At 34.6% G+C, this 24,577-nt stretch overlaps 1 protein-coding gene across 5 annotated transcripts in view; it reads left to right on the top strand.

Annotated features, from left to right (window-relative positions):
* LOC105149391 (hypothetical protein) overlaps positions 1–16,662 on the top strand; it is a 40,587-nt gene extending 23,925 nt beyond the window's left edge. For 4 of the 5 annotated variants that reach the window (XM_011061768.2, XM_011061769.2, XM_087412299.1 and 1 more), the window contains exons 2-16: positions 6,545–6,761; positions 7,253–7,557; positions 7,926–7,997; positions 8,710–8,933; positions 9,073–9,170; positions 9,269–9,580; positions 9,724–10,110; positions 10,179–10,417; positions 10,502–10,782; positions 11,058–11,214; positions 11,301–11,503; positions 12,275–12,423; positions 12,504–12,815; positions 12,929–13,338; positions 13,411–16,662. In XM_011061768.2, coding sequence (XP_011060070.2) covers positions 6,648–6,761; positions 7,253–7,557; positions 7,926–7,997; positions 8,710–8,933; positions 9,073–9,170; positions 9,269–9,580; positions 9,724–10,110; positions 10,179–10,417; positions 10,502–10,782; positions 11,058–11,214; positions 11,301–11,503; positions 12,275–12,423; positions 12,504–12,815; positions 12,929–13,338; positions 13,411–13,984 — 3,837 coding nt within the window. In that variant the 5' untranslated portion in view covers positions 6,545–6,647 and the 3' untranslated portion in view covers positions 13,985–16,662. The remainder of the gene's footprint in view (positions 1–6,544; positions 6,762–7,252; positions 7,558–7,925; positions 7,998–8,709; positions 8,934–9,072; positions 9,171–9,268; positions 9,581–9,723; positions 10,111–10,178; positions 10,418–10,501; positions 10,783–11,057; positions 11,215–11,300; positions 11,504–12,274; positions 12,424–12,503; positions 12,816–12,928; positions 13,339–13,410) is intronic. The other variant, XM_011061770.2, reaches the window with a different exon arrangement.
* Positions 16,663–24,577: the final 7,915 nt, after the last annotated feature.

Genomic DNA, 24,577 nt, shown 5'->3' with positions numbered 1-24,577 from the left:
ACTTGAAGAAAAAGATATAATGACAACCATGAAGATGACAATTATGCAAGTTGTATATGTATAATTAATGCAAAAAATTTTCTCTTAAAATTTATCCTGAAAATATGATAGGTAATTGTGGTACAATACAATATTTAAAAAATGTTTACCATGCACTTCAGTAAAATTAATCAAATTTATTTTATATTTTATTGTAGTTTTATTATATATATATATATATATATATATATATATAGTTACATATATATATATATATAATTATATATATATATAGTTTTATTATTTATATATAGTTAACGAGAAAGATTTACATAAAAAATTCTTCGAAATATAATTGTCCCACAACTACTATATTTTCAGGATAAAAACTGTAAGAAAAAATTCTCTCCGTGTAGCTATTTTATTTTATATCTTAAAGCTATTTTATAATTATTGCAACTATAAAATAGTTTATTCAATTATATGTAGACTTATATACATATAAATAGACTGCTGACTTAATGCGATAGAAAAAGATAAACCTGATTCCGAGCTGTCCTTGTTTAGTTCCCATATACGTGTATATTTCCTATATGCGTATGTATGCGTCCTGTCTGTGAGTATCGCGTAAATTGATGTGAAAACATTAACGTTATCATTTGTATGATTTATCTATTAGAGTGAGTGAACACAAATATGGCACTGCCCAGCGCTATCTTCAAACATGGAGGCGAAGTCGACAGTCTGTTTATAGAAGTCTGTGGTTATATGCACATTAATTCTATATAAAATACAATGCTGTCCATAAACACCTGACTGATTTTTTTACGACAATACTAATGACGCGATTTATCGATCAATACCGTACCTTGAACCATGTATGTGGTATCTCTTACAATTAGCGACCTCTGTGTGAAGTTTCAGCTCTATATGATCAGTTAAAATTGAGAACAACTAGTTTGTATAAACAGTATTTTAAGTAGTGTCACAAATTGCACAATAAATGCATGTACAGAACAACGTGTCACGATAAAATTTTGTTTTAAAACCGGTATTTTGATGATTGATGCTTTATCAATGCTGCAAAAGGCTTATCGAAGTGATTTTTTTAAAACGTGCAGTGATATTTGAGTGGTACGATCGTTTTTGCAATTGCAAAGAATCGGTAGAAAATGAACGCTGTGTCGACTCAAACAGAAACATCAACGCTGTTGTCAAACTGCTGAAAGAAGTTAATCGATGATTAACGAACGAGTCGCATGATTAGCGAACAGCTACATGTACCAAAGTACAGTTGTATTACGAATCTTACATGAAAAAAAGAAAACTTTGCGTGTGGTTTGTTCCTAATTCCTTGACGCGTGAGCAACATGTTGCTTCTTGTAAAGATTTGTTAGAGATGATCAGAAGAGATAAAAATTTTCTGAGTAAAATACTCAAGCTGAAATATCGGCATTTTGATGAAATAACAGACGTTCAATCAGACTGTTCAATGTGACCGCGGCGACCAGCTGAAATTCATCAGGAAGAAAGACTTCTCAATGGCCATGAAAGACTTAAAAAGACGCACATTGTATTCAATTAATAGAAGATTATTTTGGATAATTAATATGTAAATAAATGTGTTTTGACTTATCTTGATTTTCTATAACCATCTAAATGTTTATAACCGCTGTGTAAAACTTATATAGTTATTACTAGGCTCAGTCATATTTAAACTAAAGTTATTTAAAATATGCAGGGTGTTTCAAAATTCGCACCCCTAAAGTACAAGATCCTTTCCTTTTGCAAAATTGCATCTGACAACAGTAGTTTTTGCAGGAGAGCAGGTTGAAGTTGTACGAGTAAACGCAAAAATTATTTATCGAATGTAATTTTATTATAGGAAAAAGTTGTTCGTTTTAGCACAAAAAATAACTTTTTCCTTTAACAAAATTGTGTTCAATAAATAATTTTTGTAGAAGAACAGATTGAAGTCAACAAATAAGCACAAAAATTATTTATCGGATGCAATTTCGTTAAAGGAAAAAGTTGTTTGTTTTAGCATAAAGTATAACATTTTATACTTCGCGAGCGCGAATTTTGAAACACCCTGTATATTTCAAATTTTAAAAAAGTAAGAGTTATTTAGTATTTATTATTTAAAATAATTTCTTCTGACTTATTTATTATTTAATATTTTAAGTAAAGCCTGCGACACGATGCTTGTTTTCCTGTTGGATTGCTAGCTGGATTAAAATCTTGCCACCATACTACGATACTGGCACTGACAGCATCGCAACCAATACGACGGCAAAATTCTAATCCAGCTTAATTTTTCGAAGTCTATTTTATATTTTTTATTTTAAGTCGCGTCAGTTTTTTACCGAGCTTTGATTATCATTTATATATATAGTTGTCATTATTTTATTATACAATATATGTATGTTTTATCACGATGTCCTCCAATCTGTTTTGACAAAAAGTAACATTTCTACACTGAGAGAAAAATTGTTGATATTTATAACTATATAATTATGTTGCTATACTCATTCATAAAAAAAAGTGGTATATTAAAACTTTAAGAAAAATTTACCAAATTTTAAATGATTATAACTTGGTAAACAATGTAGAAAAACGTGAATAAAATTAAAAATGCAAAATAAAATTCCAAGTATCCATTTAAGAATATTTAAATAACAATTATGCTTGGACATTCTTTTCAAAATGGCGGATGATAAATAAGAAGATGCAGAATTGATGATTGAATGTTGAACTTGCGGCGGTGTAAATCAGGTATCGCAGCCCAATGACATATGAAAGTATAGAATTTTATCTTTGAAATGCTTTTTTAACGAACTTGATACGATTATAAGAGGTCCTACAGACGAGCGACTTTGTAGCGGCACAATCGAAACGCTGACCCATTCATACGTTATATTCATACAGTTATATTCTGTACCACTACAAAAAAGTGAACATATTCGTGACACTTTTCTCCGTAGTTTCGTATGAACAGGTTAGCATTTTCGATTGTGGCGCTACGAAGTCACTTGTTTGTAGGAGTCCTAAAAATAAAATATCTTTAATATCGTATACACGAATGTTGACCACTTGTAATTTGGCATTTTATTAATACATACAATACATACATTGAACTTGTTACGTTGCAAATTTTATTGAGAAATATTCTAGTGAAGAAAGTACACGATTGTTACTTTGATTATCCTAAAACAAAAAATCCAAATAGTTTTATAAATTATAATGTACTCTCTATCGTCTAGCTTTCTTCAATTTTTTTTTAAATTGATGAAAATAAACATGCTTGAACTTTTGATACATTTTTAGATATTATAAATGTTATTGCATTTCGAAAACTAAAAATGTTATCAACAAAGTCATCGGTCAGATAGGAAGTACGTTATAATTTATGAACCTACTTGGATTTTTTGTTTCAGAATAATCAAAATGGCGGAATCGTGTATACATATGTATTTATGTGCATGTACAATCACATTTTACGTAAATTGTTGTATTTCCTCGCAAGATCAATATTTCTCAATAAAATTTGCAATATGACAAGTTTAATATATGTATTAATAGAGCCGGTTTTACCAACGCCGATTAACCCTATCAGGATTAACTATCAATTAGTCAATTTTATAACTAAACAGCAAATACGATTATCAATTAACGGTCGATTAAGTTAACTGGCGTTGGTAAAACCGGCCCATAAAGTATCAAATTATAAATGGATCGTATTATACTTTTCCCACAATTCATGCTCAAAAAAATCTTCACTTTTCAGACTAGTCAGAGTCCCTAGAAAAACAGAGTCTGACCGTCAGCATGTTTTCGATTACTTAGCTCATGTTAGTTTGCCCTCACTATGACAGCACGAATCACACTGTAAGGAAATAACGCACTTATTGAAATACTGTAGACTGTTTTCCAGCTGAGACACAGAGACATTACACTGTGTTCCATTGTGTAAAGTATTTATTATATTTCAGTTTAGTTTCATAGTGTAATACCAGAATGCAGTCTTCCATTCTATTCTTATAATTATATTTAGCGTATGAATAATAAATTTATGATTTTATTTAGGTTTAAGTTATAATTTTTTCAGAATTGACGATTTTTGAAGGTTTTATTGCAAAATAAGTATGGCTGCCAAATAACTTTTTGAAAAGTTGGTAACATCGACATATTTTACACACTCGTACTTAGCTTTTTACTGTGTGTGTCGAGCAATGTAACACTGTTATTTGGAACACTTTGTATAAGATACAGTGTTACACTGTGTTACCTGTGTACGTTGTTGGAAAACATCCATAGACATGAAATAATGCAAAACATTTTTTATTGATATATTTCATATTATAATCACAGGAATGTTATAATTATAAAGAAATAATATAATTGTGAAGAAATATAATACAATCTGTTTAATAAAAATATAAAATTTCAAATGAAAACATATAGTTTCAAATAAAATATAAATTTGAAACGGTAATATTATTTGATGATGGAATGCATTGCTATAATTTTACTGCTATATGTTTTTTTTAAACATTTGCACTCACAAGAAATACGCATTCTAAACTTAATGAAACGTTTCCATATTTTTAATAATAAATCATGGCAATTTTTAATTCTAGAACAACTTACATCTTGCATTTTATTCATAAAAAAATGTATAAAATTACATTGAGAAGGACGCCAGTGGGAGAATAATAAAAACGAAATGTGAAATCAAAATAAAAAAAGACTTAACAAAAATTGGAGATGACGCAACATCTAAGCTCAGATAAAACAAACACATCTGTTCTGGTTCACACTTGTCGTGGAATTAATTTTTAAGTACAAAAGTGTAAAGTGTAAACACTAAGAACATATCTTCACCACTTTTATTTGACATTTTGAGGGTATGGCCAGACCCTGTTTTTCTAGGGACTCTAGTCAAAGTATATTCGCCACTTACTCACACGTGATGGAATTATTTTTTGTAAAAAAAATGAATTGAATAAAAAATGATCGGGCTCAAAGATTGATCTGATCGATTTGGCATAGAATGCTTCTTACACGGATATATATGAGTGTGCATATTATATTAATCAATAAATAAAATTAAAATTAGTTTATAATATAATTATCTATTATATTATATTAAATAGCGAATCTGGTTAATTATTAATGAATTATAAAAAATAAAAATAAAACTCGGAAAAACCCAATAAAACCCGAGTTTTTTTTTAAAATCCATTTGGGTTGGATTTTTTTAAACCCGAGTTTTTTCAAACCCTGACATATTTACTGATGATATCAGTTACATCAAAGGAAGAAAATGGCACTATTGATTATATACCTAATATTAATGTACACGTATAAAGTTCACTTTAGACAATCTATAAATCGTGACTAAATTCCAGATAAAATTTTACATATTATTTTCTATGTCACATATCTTAAATATAAATGTCCTAATAAACTATATTTTTTACATTGTGCATTTTACTTCTTCAAATGTTTTCTATGTTACACGACAATCAAAATTATAAATATATTTCTATTTTGGTCGAATATATAGATCGTCTAAAATGGACTTAACACTTTTGTGCTATTTGTTTATTTTTAAATGTTATATCTAAAATTCGCGCTTGCCTTGACTCTTGCATATGGCGAATTTAGACAAATTACTAAACTACTAGTTATCTCATTGATTTAACTCTTTTCTTAGATTATATGCTCTTTGGGAGGCAATTAGAACTCTTATTATTATTTTTATAAATTTTTGAAAAAGTGAACTAAGTTTACGGAAGGTGTTGGCTAGTTGGACAACCGTTTTATTTGTATTTTTACAGAATCTATCGCGCCTCGGGAAATGTTCCCGAAAGAATTTTTGTGTTGCGTTCCGCGAGCGATTCACGCAGGGATGCAATATCGTATATTCTACATAAAAGGTGGGGAGAAAGAACGTAACGGCGGCAACGTAAACCGGGGAGAAGGTTGAGAGGGAGAGAGCGGATGTAATTCGAAGCATACATGCGGTGGCTAGAAGAGTGGAATGTTCAGAATCTTAAACGTTTAATAGGACATAATCGGTTAATAGGTCCCGCGCATTCAACCAAAGTCTGTCGTCACAACCTCACGCAATGAATGACAACGCGAGTCGCTCCTCGTACTCCGGATATTTTTATCGTCCCTATTTGCTCTATTCTATTTTCTTTCTTTTAAAAAATTCTATTTTCTTTTGAATCTTTTCTCTCTTTCTCTTTTTCATTGCGGTTCGAAACGCTGCATCGAGAGAATTTGTAGATATTCAAATATTCTGTACAAACACACTTACTTGTAGATTTACCTGTAATATGCTTGTTTACATCTCTAATTTTTTATATCATTCTCATATTTTCAATTCGATAAAAGAGAAAAGAGAAAGAAAAACGACGTTTATATAAAATTATTATATTTTTCTCTTTTAAAAACGAGCTTTAGCTCCAATCCCTGAAATATTGCAGACGTGTAATCGTTCCGTCTGTATTTCTTAAGAAGAAAGATCTATTCTCAAACGATGTTTGATTTGCAGAGTGGAATGATAAATGGTCGCCACCAGCAGCATGGTATATGAGGAGATAGTTGGTATACGGGGCAGCTGACCCCAGCCACCGCGCACGCTTTTCACGCGCGAGATGCCCCACAATTTAAACTCAGCTTCTGCCAACTCCGCCAACACGGGACCGAATCATCAAGCTTATCCACAGCAGCCGTACCATCGAGAGAATGCAGATGGAGTCCAGCCCGAGGTAATGCAAAATCGATCGTACTGATATATTTATCCTGCGTCGAATCATCGAACATCTTGGATATAGCGATAGCCCAAGTTAACATCCATAAGTAACACACTTTTCGTTTTATCAATCTGTTTTATCGAACTGTAATTCTTTCGTTTTAAAGAATTTAAAAACGTCTTTACTTTCGAGAAATACATATTTCATACCCTGATGGCTTCAAAGAGCGATTCGTTATTAGGTCAACAAAGAGTACTCTTTACTCTAAGCGTGGTTTACAATAAATTGCGCGCGCGCGCACGTATACACACTATCGCCCAGTCGCAATGCTTTGCAACAGCCAATCAGAAGCGTCAATAGTAATTAACGATGCTTCTAAATCTTACCGTCATAAAAAATGAAATACGAATAAAATTCGAGTAAGATAGAAGTTAAAATATTAAGTAAAATTTTTAAAATGAAAATTATTATGAATCCATGAAAACTATACGATGATCGTTCTTCAGAAAGAACCGGTGGAATTCGACACGTCGCATTTGCGAGGCGCTCCAGCGGAGGTCGAGGCGTTGGTGCACAACATCAAGGAAGTCGCCCAGCAATTCCTCTATCACTGGCGAACGTTCCCTGTCGTTCTGCCCCCGTCGTTATCTTCATGCACGGAAGGCGAGGATACGTTGGCACGAAAGAAATATCATCTAAGGGATCTCTTCGTGGCGCCTAGCTTTGATGAGCTGGACGCTGTTGCTGTGGATAGCAAGGGTGAGCCTAGAAGACTGACCAACAAACAACTGGAGAGCATCAGAGAGCGAGGGTAGGTGTTCCTTATGTGAACGTAGTGGGTATGTCAATTTCTTCTTTACTCATTTGACGATCGTGATTTTTAGCTAGTTATTATATGTAGCGGCAGTAGCTAGGCAGTAGAAAAAAGAAAAAAATAGAGAAGAGAGATTAATGTAATGTAGCCGTAATAGATGAACATACATATACTTGCGTCGAATCTGTCGAAATCTAGAAAGCGATGATATCGCGATAAAGACGTGGGTCTTGGAAGCGTATTGATGTTCAGCTTACGTTTTCGATGAATTAGACGCGCGGAATCTCTCTACGAAGAATAAATAAAGCGATCCTTCGCCTCAAGTGCGTGTGTGTGTCTGATATGCTCTAACGATTTCTGTAAAGCTTACACAAGGATAAATATGGAAAGCCGAAGAAGCTGAATGCCACTCAGTTGGAGAGCATTCGAAGATGCGGGTACGTGTGACACACTTAAGCGACAGTGTTTAAAAAAGTAAAGACAATGTGTTAAACGTTTATGCAATTAGGTCGATAGGTAAATTTGTACAGCAACAACCTCGGGATTGACTAACCCGGCTAACTTCCCTCGCGCGGGAACGATGTCGCGTTCACAGCATGATCTTTCATTTGCACCGCCATTAACTCATTTAATTTAAACGCCCGATGAATTATTTGCGGAGCGTTACGAGATAAATGCATATTATCGTATAACTCTTTTGCGCCACTGGAATTGGAGATTGGTATAACATCTTTTACAACGTGTGTATTCATTGTCGCATGGCACTCAATTTGTACAAACTGTATATTTCCAGCTGTTGTCTATCCTTAGTTTTTTTTTAAGTTTGGCTTGTACATAAAAACGCTGTAAAGAAAAAAAATCGTGAGCTTTAGCGACTATAGGATTAGTCGAAGTGTAATTCAGCACGGATTAGCAGCAATGCTATCGAAATAAGTATTCCCCGTGAAATAGAATACAAGTAGACATTTTACCCGTCACTGTATAAAACGTTTTATAATGGAAAGGGAGAACGGTACCTGCATTTGTTACAACATTCTTATCATTCCGAACTGTTTTTCTGTAGGACATGGCGCTTTGTATGATTGTGGCCGTCGCAAAATCACGCGAGAGAAATTTTATCGCGCGGCTGACCGATGATTCTTCTTACAGAGAGTTCGAAGTCGACTCGATCAACTTCGCCGGGCAGACTCATCGATGGCGATTGAGCGGTCTTCTACAACGCGGCCGAGACAGACGGCGGGATGCGTTGCTCACAGATCTCGCCCTGGCGACTAGGTTTCTCGTTGTAACGGCAAAGGCTAGATTAGTTTCCCATTGCTTCAGTGTCTCACAATCTTTGAAAGCCTTGTTAACGGGGCTGTTACGACTTCTCGGTGAGCAGTTTGCGTCCTTCGCGCGCTTAAATGTGACGTCTAAGCCGTATATCCGCATTATCGCCACTGCATTAGATCTATATATGCTCTATATACATATACATATACATTGCACGTTACATTTATTTGCATCTTACAGACATTATAATCGGTGTACCGTCGCTCCAGGCACACAATCTAGATGCTAAAATTAGGGAGGAACGCTGCCGATATCTGGTGGCGGAATTAGTCTGTAAGGTAAGACCATTATTTTCATTATTACTCGATAGAGATACGATCTTTATTACGTAAACCTAAATGATCGTCGTTTTTACTTCGATACATCATCACTGTAGCCGGAATATGAGGATTCTTTGGAACTCCTTTGTGGATTTATACGAAAGCAACTTCGTCGGGCGACAACGGAGAAATTCGAGGTCGAAAGAGAATCGTCCCAGCTGTTACCCGTTTCAGTTCCTTTTGTATTTGGAACACCTGGCGGGGCCGCGGTTGATCTCAGGCTGTTCAGCAGGGATATAATCAGAAAAGCTTTACCGACGCTCGTTGCGATTCTGGAGAGAGAGACAAGAGGCTGGTTCCTTCACTTCAGAGAAAGACTGATATCTGAATTGAGAGCACAAAAGAAACCGGACGACGAAATAGAACGAGTAAGAAATACTTTTTAATTAAAAAATTGACTACTATACTATATATTTAAAATTACACACATGCACACACACACACATTTATAAAAGTGATAAATTAATGTATATAGAATAAATTAAAATGTGTTTATTTTGTTGATTTTTAGGAAGTTAACGAAGCGGTAATGCGCGAATACTTGCAAAGAGTGTACTCAAATATCTTGTCGCATCCTGACATACTCGCGCTAGGTGAGGGCATTGCTCAGTTGCTGGTTCAACAGGCACAGTCGATTGTGTTGATGCACCGAGCGGTAGAGAACGTGCAACGGAAACTATCGCAAACCAAAGAATCTCTGCGACATCGCATCGAGAGCGAGCATCCGATTCTGTCACGTATACAACCATGGATGCGCGATCGTATGCGCGAGGCCGAGGAAAATTTTATCGAAGAGTGCGAATGGAGTGCGCACGAAGAAGCTCTTGCACTCTGCAGCCATCAAAATCTCACCCAGACCGTGTACTTTCTCAATCGTGATTTAACTTTCATGAAAGAGGTATCTAATGTCCAATCTTGGGATTTTATTTTAGAATTTGTGAAAAACTTGAAATTTTTCTGTTTCAGAGAGAGCCAGTTCTCCTGAAAGAACTGCGGAAGGTGAAAATCCCGACGAGAACTTTCCAATGGCCGACCCAAATCTGGCTACCAAAGAACTGGATAATAAGACGCAATTTTCAAGGTCAGTCCGAAATCATTCCTACCGTATTGAGCAATACTCCAACTTCTATCACGACGCCTCGCGCTGATCCCAGTCAGCCCGTCTTTTTGGTCGAAAGAGAAATTGTACACACAACTACAACAAGGTACCTCAATCAATCGAACTATTATTAAAATTATTAAAATTTTCTTGTGCTCGGTATTCTAACGATTTCGACGATGTATAATAGGTGGCCGATGTGGCGCTGGATAAATTATATCGCCAGAACATGGTGTTGGACATGGAATGCAATGTTCCTGTTGGGTGTAGCCGTACCATGGTGTAGTCCAGTGTCTTTCCGCGCTTTATTATTGGTACAACCATTTACACCCGACTTGGAATTGAGTCAACTAAATGGAACATTGTTCCCGAGAAAATCATCTCAAATGCCTACTCTCTGTTCTCGACTAATAGCACTGTGGAGGCATATCAGTAAAAGTCGAACGCACTTTGAAACTGAACCAGATACAGGTAAAATTATTTTTTATCGGTCTTGAAACATAGCCTTAAACCGAAACCGGAATAGTAGTAAATCACAAATAATAATTCTGACAAATAATCGGCGCAATTGACAAACAATTAGCTTGAATTGGAAATTGTATAAATTTACAAAAGAAATGTGATTAAAGGCACGAAGAACCGCCTTGACCGAATATGGCCTTTTTGCACTTACGCGTGTATAATTTTACAAGATATTTTATTAGATTCTAATATCAGGAAAATACGCTCTAACAATATTTTTTTAGGATTCATCGGCAAAGGTATGACCAGACATTTAAATAGGCTATGGAACTACGGTGCAAAAGGTCTGTTAGGCACACTCATCATTCTATTCGTATTTCCCATCGTGTGCGTTCTGGCGAGCATTAGTTCGCTGGTTATCGCTTTTACTGCGATCTTGTGGTTAGTTCCTCGTGTATTGGATCTTTCATTTGTTTTCTTTGAATAGAACGTAATTGAATTTAACTTATTATTATTGACCATTTCAGGATGCCTCTGGTCACAATGACGTTGCATGCGTTCATGGCGCTCGTGATGGATCTGGATAGTCCTGAACCGAACCGCAATCGATATTTCGTGGTAATGGAAGCATTAGTCTGGAACATCGGTATTCAAGGCTGCCTGCAACCGATAGCGGCGTTATTCGTAGCTCTTGCTCTATGTCCGGTCATCTCATTCGTGATACTTACAAGTAAATAAAATATAGAATTTTGTCAAGAGACGAGAAAATACATTCGAAAGAATTCTATTTTATATAAAATATTTATTCATGTAGCATAATAGCCAAATATTAGTGCAATAGTCTATTTATCCTTCATATATAGTGATAATATAACGATAAACATTTCGTCATATTAGATTAGGTCATTTTCAGTATCAGAACAAAAATTGTAAAATATCTATCTTTAATCTTACATTATTTAACGCTACATAAATTTATATATACTTGTATGATGTTCTTGTAGTCTCATTTTTCAGTACCAGTAGAGTATTGACAATCATTCCTCTCATTTCGTCCTATAAGATTACACTTATCTTGTATTATCAGTTCAGGTTTCTCTATAAAACGATTGAATCTTAATGTTTCTCAATTTATAGAAATTGGGACTTATGTGAGAGACATTAAGAAAAAAAAACATTAAAAAAAACACAAGATAGGTATAATAATCTCTACTGGTATTGAAAAATGAGACTATAAGAACATGATACAAGTATACGTAAAATTTAGCATTAAATAATGTAAGACTAAAGATAGATATTTTACAATTTTTGTTCTGATACTGAAGATGACTAAGATGATCTAATCTAAGGTCGAAACGTTTATCTTATCGCTATATTATCGTTACATATGAAGGATAAATAGATTATTGCACTAATATCTTGCGTTGGCTTTTATGCTCCTTGAATAATTATTTTTTACTTGGTCCAAAAGCCGATACTATATAGAATTTCTATTTTGTAGTTGCTGTGATACGTTACTGGGTCAGAGTGCTCTGGGATACGGCTATGTTCCACTTAGTGATCAAAAATAGGGGTCGGATACCAGCGAGTGACAGCTTCGTCGTAAAGAGAATAGCTGGACCGGGACTAGCTTCGGATTATTATTATCAAGTGAGAATTATACTTTTATATGTGTATGTGGCATCATAATAAATTGAGGAATAAGATTTAACTGAAATTATTCTCGTCAGATACGAGCGGAACAAGCATTGGCCGCGTTTGAAGCGAAATTAGAACTGGACGAATTGCTGGCCTATCAGCAAGAAACTGAAAGATTAATCACTCAACCGCAGAGAGATTTTACTCAATTTGTCGAAGCTTGTTTTGGCCCATTCGCTGCTAGTCTAGCCAAGACAAAGGACCCGTACAAATCGCTTGAGAAAGAAGCCAAAGATCTAATTGCTGTACTGCACGAGAAGCTGGATCGACGAAGAAAGAATTTGCAGACAGGCCTCGGTGTCGCAGTGAGGAGTAAGATAAAATTAACCACTTTCGACTTAAAGGTAATTATTTATATATTGCTGTAAAATCCTACGTGATATCGCATTATTTTAACTAATTACAAATTCGTACGTGCGTGCAATCCAGTTACGATACAATTAAAATAATATTGCAGGTGGTTATACAACAAGGCGCATTGATGTTAGAACGTCTCTATCCCACTCACGTTTTCGCAAGATTGCCTGGAAACGAGGAAGACTTTTGGGAGAACAAAGGTTTAGGGGTATGCGACTGGGCGGGCCTGGCAGGGCTTATGTATGCCGATATTTTCAGTCTAGATTTCCTACAACCACTCGACGACTCTGATACAAAATTCAGATTGGAGCCGCATCCGGGAGTTGATTTGTCACGATACACGGACATGGTACACAGTACTGAGCTTGGTGGCATTAACGGACCCGATTTACTCGGCGCTGTTTACGCACCACGTGGGAATATCCAAGTGCACAGCCCGTATCTCGAAGTATCTGCCTTTAATCCGAGAGCTAAACAAGCTAGCAACAGCAGAAAGTCTGACAAACGATGGTAATTACTTCTTAATTATATGATAATTTTCTGAAAGGAAAAAAAACACATATAAAACATGATTCTTCACAGCGATACTAGCGGCCTGTTAACATCGACGAAAATTCGAAGACGCACAATGACGAATGAGAACAGCGCAGAGGGACGGTGGCAACCGTGGAAACGTCAAATTCATCCGTATAGTGCGGAGAAATTGGTGATACCTCTACCGATTCCGCATCCGGCTCACATAGCGGTGACCATACACAATCGCGATTCGGAGGATCCGATACCGCTCGACTCCGAACTGTGTCAGAACATCCTTCGAGCCATCGAGGAATCGCCCGGCGAGATGGCGACGGAATATGTGAGTCGATACAGAGGTGGCGGTGGTGACTCCAGCTTTGATTCCGTCGCGTCGCAGTCATCGGTCTCGATCGACACCGGTCTGAATAAGGAGAACGAAACAACGCAAGAGATCGCCGCGGCGACCGCCGAGAGGGAGGGCGAAACCTACCACTGGACACTGTCGAATTGGGGCGGTGGCATAACGCGAAGACGGAATAATTCTGGATCCATAAAGGTTGATCTAGCGTCACCGGAGGACGTCACCCTCGACACAGATACCACCAGAGTGATGTTCAGCACGTACGGAACAACCGTCTAAATTAAGTCCGCTGTTATACGCGCCGAATAAAACAATTATTTCGTTTCGCATTTATAGATAATATTAAAAGAAAGAAAGAGAGAAAGGGGGGAAAAAATAATTCCTTTTGCGAATCCTTAGAAAATAACTTTTGCCATTCAAGATGATGCGATGTAATATTAAATATTCACGTTATCCGCTCTCAATTAGAAGTAACACGGAATGATCGGTACATCATAATACAGATTAAGCATTTAATAATGTATTTACGATCCTAATCAAAAGTATAAATTTCGAAAGGAAAAGCATATTTATGGATTTAATTGCCCTACAAATACATACATGTAATCGAGTAGTTCTCAGTGAATTACAATTATTTGTATTGTCAAAATTTAAGCGTGAATCTATCATATTCAAATTTTATCTGAAAATCTGTTAGACAGATATTATTCGCCGACGCTGTTCCTTCGATACCGAAGCTCATAAACAGAATTTCGATTATCGGACGAATATCAGTTTAACGAGGAATATTATGCAAGCGCAATGCAAGATTCCGAGATTTAATTATTATGAGATCACGATTTTTAAAAATATATAAGAAAGTATTATATATATATATATATATATATATATGCTGCGGTTCACTTAGTGCTTCAAACGCTACAGAGCATTTGTAGCATGACTGGTCCATTTGATGCTTTGGAACGCTCCTAGCAACTCTACGTCATCGTTTTTGCTTCCATTTCGCTCCAACCTTGCCTCACCTCGGGAGGTGGGTTGGCTGGAACGTTAGCAATTATAGCATTCGGAATAGTAATGGACCAATCGGAGCATAGCGTTTAGAGCGTAACGTTCAAAACATTCGGAAGAAGTGGACCGCAGCCCAAAAGAGAAAGAAAGAGAGAGAGAGAGAGAGAGAGAGAGAGAGAGAGAGAGAGAAACAGGATATTCCAGATTTTAGCGCATCATGCAAGATTAGATGAGGTTTTTCTCTTTAATATTACGTTAATTAAAAGAAAATGCGACATTCATATTGATATACTGTATATAAATAGCTAATTGTATAAAAATAAACTTGTTAATATAATATTACTCCAGATATACATGCTCTCCGTTATTTATGACGAAAGCTAAGCGTCAACAGGCTGTAACAAAGAGGATTTATGCTTACAATTGTTCAATCGTTTAATATTTAATACAACGTATTATAAGCATGCGCTTGGCGGCGATCATCCCGAATCGATCGAGCGGAATCGTAAAATTTCCGGCACGAAGCATTAGTTGGAGCGTTTCCGATTACGTTAATACTTTGCCGACCGTTCAAATAGATCGACCAGATTCACGATTCATTACCGAAGGACTAATGTCCATTTAATCAATGTAGATTTAGAGACTTCAATTTTTCGGTTTAATTTATTCTTTATCTTTTTCTTAACTTAAAATAAAAAAAAAGACAAAGGAAAGTTAAACACACAGATTTCTATAACTAACTCACTTCAATTATTTTGCACGTGAGAGAAATGAGAATGATGTCAACAAGTCCTGATCTATGATCATGTATACAGATATACATATACGTACGGTATGTGAGTATATGTATTTGTGTGAATAGATGGGCATAGCAATCGAGATTATTAAAGAAAATCTACAAGGTAGAAATGGACATTATTTTGCGCCATGATATTTCTCTGTGACCTTTGATTAATTTGAAGAAAGCGGTACTAAAAGAAATTACGTAAGAGAAATTACAAAAAGAGAATTTTTAAAGACAATGCGGGTTACAAAAATTGTGTGGTGGTTAACGAGTTAAGGCATAACTCGCGCGGTTGGCAAATTGTTCAATGATAAAAAATGTATAGCGTAAATCGATTAAACGCGATCCGCGTGATCTACAAGGTACACGAAATATCATACCATTTAATTATCTCAAAACTATTACTATACTTGTAAAATATCGGTTTTTAAAATTTTTTTTAACTATGTGAACAGATTCTATCTGTACTTTGTGGAAATTCTATTAGGTATAGCGTCACGAGTCGAAATTGGGCGCATACATCAGTGAGATGGCGGACAACGCACCATTGACATAAAATGTTATAATTACAAGGGGAAATTTGTATTATTTTTTACGAAAACAGAAAATTTGGCGTAGAGTCGGAGACGTTTCCGCCCACATCATGCAATTGTTTGTCTAAAGATTTATGTCCGAAAGTAATGATATAAGGGCACATCTCTAAGAGATTGTGAAACAATTGTAATCAGCGATTATATTGAATTATCCATTTGATAATTTTCCAAGCTTTAGTAATTAATTCTATATCAGTTTCTGTACCAGTTTTATTAAAAATAAATATGTAATATGTAAAACAATAGTATGACATTTCGTGAATCATCTTGTATTTGACGAATGCGCCTCCGAGCACCTGGGAAGATACTATATTGTTCTTCCAGCGTCTCTCTATCTCAGTATATATTTTATTTTACTAATAAAACCGTGATAGATGTTAGTATGAAATCGGAGATCTCTCGATTCCGAATGGCGGTGAGCCGTACGGTGGAATGGAAATAAAAATCGCAATCGCAAGTGTATTATCGAGATATTGTGTAGATATGATGCAAGATAGCAAGAATGTGACAACGCGATACTGACTAACACCAACGCTACTCAGATTTAATAAAATTTACTGTAATACAAAGTATGTTTCGCTTAGCCTTGATCGATTTTGTTCCCCGACGTCGTGAAATTAGCAGCGAATGATTACGAATCGCATCAATGAACTTCGTGAGCCAAATCGAACGGTTTAAATTTAATCTCGAAAGAATGCTTCAAAAACATTTTATTGCAGATCAATTCATAAAATTCTTTCTAATTGGTCAACAAAGCATTTGTAGTTAAGTGGATTGTACCTCTTGCAAAAATCAAAACCAACGATCATCGATGTTCGATCGATTTGCGCGAAGCTTGAATATTTCAAATAATATTCCAATCGCGATGTAAGAATTCAAGATACAGCATCGCGCATAATAGCGATAGCAATATTGGAAACAACCAATCAAATTTTGCCCAAAATTCACTCTCCATTATGCATCCACGGAAATGTTTCACCTTGTATTCTTACGTCATAATTTCAGTCGTCTTTCATTTTTCATCGTCGCCTGACTTCACTCTGGCTAGCGACTCTCTCTCTCTCTCCATCTCCCTCCCCCACTCTTCTCATTACTCCCTCCCCCCTCTCTCCCTCTCTCTGCGGAGTGAAATTAGGCAACCTACGCACATAATTGCAGGAAAACTGTAAATCAAATCCATTTGCTTTGCTAAGTTGGTACACATGTCTTTCAGTTGTTTATATCAGTAAAAGTTTTTATGCGCGGCAATTTTTAGGGGCTCCGAACAATAAAAGGAACATTAGAATAGGTTGAATAGGAACATATTAGAATAGGTTGAAATTTTTATTCTCTATTCTCTGTTTCCTGTTCCTTTTATTATGCGGAGCCCTTTATCGAAAGAAGTTGTGCAAAGAAGTTGTTTGAACTTTTGCGTTACGAATGAAATTTCGTTCACAAACGCATTCAAAATGTTGCAATCATCGCCATAAACTTTTTGCAATATTTTGAATGCGTTTGTGAACGAAATTTCGTTCGTAACACAAAATTTCGAACAAATTTTTTAAAATCGCCGCGCCCAAAATCTTTACTGATATAAACAACTGTCTTAAACGGTTTAAAGGAACACCATGATTTAAAAAAAAAAATCAAATGTTACCAAATGTTAAATGTGAAGAATATGTGTACCAACTTAACAAATGGATTTGATTTACAGTTTTCCCGCAATTTAAAAAAAAATAAAGTTCGGATACTTTTTGATCACAGTACGAACACGGCCATACTTGAAACGCAACAACGTTCACGACAACTTCTGAATGCATCTCTTAAAGACGAATGTAAGCCGACTTTAAGTCAACTATCCTAAACTGTGGTCCGATTCATGGTCACAATGCTCATGAACAGCATTCTAACAACAGTTAAACAAGAACAAAATGATTTCACATTTAAGCTTGTGAGTTTAATAAATAAAAATATAAATCGCACTAGACATCCTAGACATCGATATTGAAAGGACGTCTGTACAAAATCGACTTACAGTCGACTCTAAAGGCCTGACTTAGCAAAATCAACTTATAGTCGACATATCGACGTTTGTGTTGTTAGGGCAGCAACGTTTGTATGCGCTTTTGAGCAGAAAGACTTAAATCTCGCAGTGGACAATTATTACCACGGTGAAAGTGTATTTTCACCATTATTACTTTCAGATTAAATAATATTCCATCGAAATTGTCGAAAGTCGATTTTCAAGAAAAAAGATAAAATAATATAAATATATAAATATATTTAGTACAAAGTTGCTTCTTAATTTCTAAAAAGTTCAAATGAAATCTGTCATTTTTTTTCAAAATACATATTAGGTGTTGGAATTAATTCGTAGCGTTTTTTAATGAAAGAATGTTATTTATTTCACATGAGCATTAAAAAATACATTAATGAAAGTACTTCCCATCACTTGTAAAACGCTAATTAATTCCAACACCTAATAGATTCTTTTTCAAAATCGAAACAAAGTTCAATGTTAACTGAATTAATTGAGCATCAATAAGATCCATAAGATTCTTATCCATCTCCACACTATTTTCTTGCACAAAAAGACCATCAAAATTTAAATTCAGTCGGAGATTTGTCCAAAAAAAATCGATGTCTTATTAAAAAGGTTTGTGAGTCATTCAGTTAATTAATTAATCATTTTTAGATCATGTATAGCTGAAAAAATTAACCGGAGATGAATTAAACATTCTTACGGAATCATTTGTATTTTGTTTGAAGGGTTATGAAGTATTAAAAAAGTTTGTAAGTCATCTATATAGTTATAATTAACTACATAAAAATCATGTAATTAACCGAAATATAGATTGAAGACGCTGCAGCGCTCCAGAAGTTCCGTCAGATGCTATCGTTAGGCTCATACATGGAATCGGAACGACGGAACGGATTTGTTATTAGAAATTTTGAAATCACTACAATTCCGTTCTGTAAGGGGCTCCGCACAATAAAAGCAACAAGGAACAGAGAACAGAGAATAAGAATTTCCATCTATCAGAAATTGTGTATTCCACAATACACATAGATTGAAATTCTTATTTTTTGTTCTTTGTTCCTTGTTCCTTTTATTGTGCGGAGTCCCTAAGAAATTTCTTTACCCGTCCCATGTAGCCGGAACGGAATGAAAACGGATGGAATGTCGCCTCGGTCGCAAGTTAATTTGCTTAATTTAATCAATATTTCGTTATTTTAATGCAGTAATATGCATAATTTGTGCAATTATCTTACCTATAACATTATTTTAAATACTCAAAAATATTAAATTATAAGTGAGATATTTTATTAGTAAAATTCCATTGCATTCCGGCTACATGAGATGAATAGAGAAAATTTTTACGGAACGGAATGTTCAGCTGAGTTGATTTAAAAATTGAAACGAATATTCAGAAACTTTTTTTGTAAATCTACAACCACTACTAAGTAGTGTTATTACTAATGTTAAAATTATTGCGAAAGGCAAGAAATGTTGGCGTGCTATTCCGATATTCAAGAATATGCGAAAATTTTATTTCGCTTATAACGTTTTATTGCAATAGCAGAAATATACAAGAAAACAAAAATTCTGGATACAGTCAATGTTTACACAAAGAAAGAGATAGCACCAAGGTACAATTTAGTCCTAGAAATGCAAATGACCGATCATGAGAAGTTCTTTAATTCAGAATGACATCGGAATTATTTAAAGAATTGCTGGCATTATAGTTAGACTATATATATATATATATATATATATATACATAAAACAAGAATATGTCGTATTGAAAAATAAGAATTATTATTAATTTCCTTCTTTGAAGTTGTCAAATTCTCAATCATCAATAGCCGAATCGACATAGCCTGCAATCGATATGACATTCCGTTGATTCCGTATTGTCTCTATACCGTTCTGGCCATGATTCCGGTGGTTCCGATACAGTAGAGAAACTTTTTAGGGGCTCTGCATAATAAAAGGAACAGAAATAAGGGAACACAGAATAAGAATTTCAACCTATCAGAAACTGTGTATTCCGTAACATATGATAGGTTGAAATTCTTATTCTCTGTTCTCTGTTCCCTGTTCCTTTTATTGCTCCTTACAGAATGGAATGCTAATGAACTGATTTCTAGTAAGAAATCCATTCCGTCGTTCTGATTCCGTGTATATGGGATGGCATCTTCAGTCTTTAATATTTCGATATTCCTGAACGTATTATGGAATTGCTTGGAATGAGTTCCGATTAAAATAATTCAATTATTTCCTACATTTCTCTTGTATTTTCTAAAGAAATTGTAAGAAAACGAAATAATTCCAATCGGAACCCATTCCAAGCAATTTCATAATACACCTAGGGTATCATTCATTCAGGAAATTTTTTTCCTAGGATAAAAAAGTAAAAAGTGAAAAATTTCTCCATTAACTTCAATGGTTAAAATTTTTACTTTTCACTTTCCATCCTAGGAATAAAGTTTCATGATTGATATCCAGCAATATCGAAATACTACAGAGACTATGACGATAGCGCCTGACGAAACTTTCGGAGAACTGTAGCGTCTTCAAACTATATTTCGGTCAATGACATGATTTTTATGTAGTTAATTATAGCTACAGGGTGGGCCATCTATTGGTACGTTTTTAAAAATGCGATCAAATGAGCATACATTGATATTTTTTATTAATTTTTTTTTGTTGTGAAGCTAAAAGTATCCGCGTCAAGAATGAAAAACGATTTCGTTCATGTGGCTCCCTCTACTGGCCTTACAGTATGCCATTCGGTCACCCCAATTATTAATGACATTTTGGACTACCTCGGCGCCAATTTCACTCAAAACAGTCGTAATATTGTTTTTCAAAGCTGGAATTGTCTCACACTTTGGGCCACAGCCTCAATATTCTCGGGTGTGCGCACTGTCCGAGCTCTGGGACCACTTCTGTCATCCACTAACATCCCTTTCTCACGAACTTTCCTCACCAATTTGCGTATAGCTCCTTCGGTGGGTGCTCTATCACGACCCATATTTCTTTTCAAAATTCGTACAGTTTCGGCGACACAGCACTGACTTTGAAAATAAGTTTTTAAAATTTCAAAACGCTCTTCAAGAGAAAACATGTTGTTTCGTGCCGCGGACGGTATGACTAATAAACTGTCAAAATTTCGGGTCTGTAGCTCGTTCGGTGTTGCCATACGACGAAATTCAAAAACGTACCAATAGATGGCCCACCCTGTATATGGATAACTCTCAAATTTTTTAAATATTTCATAACTCTTCATACAAACGATTCTGTGTAAGAACGTTATTTAATTCACCTTTGGATATCAATCATGAAACTTTATCCTTAGAAAAATGAAAAATGAAAATTTTTACCATTGAAATTAATGGAGAAAATTTTCACTTTTCACTTTCCATTCTAGGGATAAAGTTACATGATTGATACCCTGGTTTTTTTTTTATTAAATACATGGTGTAAAAATGATTAATTCATTACAATTAACTGACTCACAAATCTTTTCAATTGCACTTTAAAATTCTTCATACGAAATACAAACGTTTTGGAATAATAATTCTTTCAACTAGAATATTTGTTCGGTCAAGTACATACGAATATAAACCTGGCATTTGTTCCTTAAGGTACAATTTCACGCAATGTTAAAACGCTAATGATTCTCCACTCTGTATGATCTCCTACAAGCCGTCGTTTTGCCGTTTAAAATTTGGAGAGGCCCAACTAAACCTGAAAATAGTTAGCAGACGACGCAGACGTGTTTTTCATAGAAAACATTAGATGAAACTAATCTTTTTAGCTACTGTCTACATGTTACTGACAAAATACTTTTTAAGCAGTTTAAACGCACTTTGAAATTCATTCTTATAGCGTTTTCTCTTGAGATACACTGGGTGCAGTCTTGTACCGCACCAGTTGTGTGTATGCCTACTGCACACTGGACGCGATAAACGATGAGCGACGAGCGATATCCAATAAAATATCTTTGCTTTGTGTCGTCACGTAAGAAAAAGCACAGCTTTTATTGGATATTGCTCGTCGTTCATCGCCCATCGCGTCCAGTGTGAACTAGGCATAAGCGCTACATTCAGCTACACTACACTAAAGTGATGCACACCATGGCATACACTACATCATTATTGCGTTAAAATCCTGCTTGACTTCCATTTTCAAATTTTAAATATTACACTGACTCTACACTGTCCCTTTGAGACAGTGTAGCAAAATCCCACTTCGTGCATAAAATTTGTATTACACCATAGCTATGGAAACACGGTACACTGTCTGAAACAGTGCACACTGTCAACACAGTGCACTATCGCACACTGTGTTGCACTGGTGAGCGATAGTGCAGCTAAGAAAAAACACTATTAAGGAGAGACCCGTGGAGACCTCTAGTCGAAGATGAATTTTTTTATACTGAAATTATGGCTAAAAATACTGGATGGATCGCGTTTTAATTGCGATATTCGTAATCAGAAAAGGCTCCTGAAGAGTCGTACAGAGCGATTTTTTTGTAAAAAGAGAAAAATAAAATGTTCTGATATCTCACTCGATATGTACTATAGTGAAAGAAAAATGAGCATAAAAATGACCTAGATCTGCACTTATAAAATGCTTACTTTTATGTTGAAATTATGATTAAAATATAATATGAATCACGTTTTAATTGTGATATTCGTAATCAGAAAAGGCTTCTGAAGGCTCGTACAGAGCTATTTTTTTGTAAAAAAGCATAATAAAAATTTGTTCTGATATCTCACCCAATGTGTACTATAGTGCAATTAAGATGTACATAATTTTATTTTAAAAAATTTTCAAGAATCAATTTGTAAAATCCGGCTCTATACGAGCCTTCCTAGTAATATAAAAAAGAAATTCTAACAGGTTTCATAAAAAAATATTTCTTTGAAAAGAAAAATGAGCATAATCTAGGTTACCAGAACTGCACATTCTGCTACAGCTTATTGCTAATCATAGGGAAATTCTTCACATTGAGTTGAACAAAGAAAGGTAATAGGTTTTCTTGTCTTTCTTGATGGCATTGCCAACGCTCGCCTTCGGCGTGCCGAAAGTGGCCAAGAACTAGAGCATGAGACAATCTGTTGAAAAAAATCCTCTTTTGATCTGTCGCGCTTGGTAGAAATAACCGAAGACCGAAAATGCTTTCTCAGCGATCTCGGCCGCTCGGTATATATCAGTATAAGGGCATTCGAGATAACATATAAGTTTTAATAAATTTTAGTAATCATACGTTTTCCATTAATGAATAATAGCAAAAATGATTTCAAAACGCCATAGTTTATGAGATATTAATTATTTACAATTTTTTATGAGAGTTAAGTATATACTGCGTTTATAAACACAGTCTGTAAAAATTTTATGTGGTCATGTGCGTAAGATGCGAGATCAGTATGCTGGAGATACCACGTTCTAATCCTACGTTTTTTTTCTTTTTTTCACATATTTTTTCTGAAATAAAGTTATTAATAAACATATTAGGGCGAGCATATTTTTATATAATTATTGAATTTATGCGTGTACTTTTAAAAATTTTAAACCAACAACCAAAATATAGTCAAACGTTAGAAAGAATATAGATAAAATTACTAAAATCATATCAGAGACAAAATAAATAAATTAATTTATTAAATCTTCATTATGTGTCAGTGAGTAGTAAAAAGTTTAAATCGGACCTACACTTTGTTGAAAAGCGAGAAAAATTGGAATCATGAGTTAAAGTATTTATAATTACGATATATGAAATAGATGATGAAATCAACTACTTTATCTCTCAAGTACTTTATCTCTCAACTTTTATCTCTTTCCCGGCATGCTATTCTTGTTTTATATCTATTCCATCTAAACAGAAGATGGAATAACAGAAATAGCGATAATGTCTTTCTAAACGTTCGTTAATTTCAATTTCTATTTAAAAGTTATTTTATTTGTGAAAATAATTTCAGTATCAGGAGAGTGGCTTTTTATCTCAACACATAAATAAAAGCACGTATAGCGAGATAAAAATCTAATACTTTACAATGAAAGCACAGTATAAACTAAATTATTAATTATATTTTTATATCAAAATTAAAAAGAAAATCACAGGAGAAAGAGAGAATAATTCTATTATTATTTTAATATTAATATTTATTTTAAGAATTTCGACTAGTCCAGTGTTACATCCCGATAAAATCCTCTTATTCTTTATCGTAGATATACGATTTATACCTTATTTTTATCTTATCCCTAAGTTATAATAATATTTCGTTCTTATTTTATCTTTATTTCAAAACCGAAAATTCTTTTTCTCTTTTATAGGAGGGTATATTCAATTTCGTTATTTAAACATTCAAACCAACAGATCACGTTTTATACTTTTATGCGTCATACAAATTATCTACAGATTATTCTAAAGAATGTCTAAGAATATCACACGATCTTTCTCAAAGAAGCCCTCCTATAAAATAACAAATATAAAA

The sequence above is a fragment of the Acromyrmex echinatior genome, chromosome 13 (genome assembly GCF_024713525.1).
Source record: "Acromyrmex echinatior isolate Ae372 chromosome 13, ASM2471352v2, whole genome shotgun sequence".
In the NCBI taxonomy this organism is placed as follows: Eukaryota; Metazoa; Arthropoda; class Insecta; order Hymenoptera; family Formicidae; genus Acromyrmex; species Acromyrmex echinatior.
Note: the sequence above shows the minus strand (reverse complement) of the source record. Positions and strands in the feature narration are given on the sequence as shown.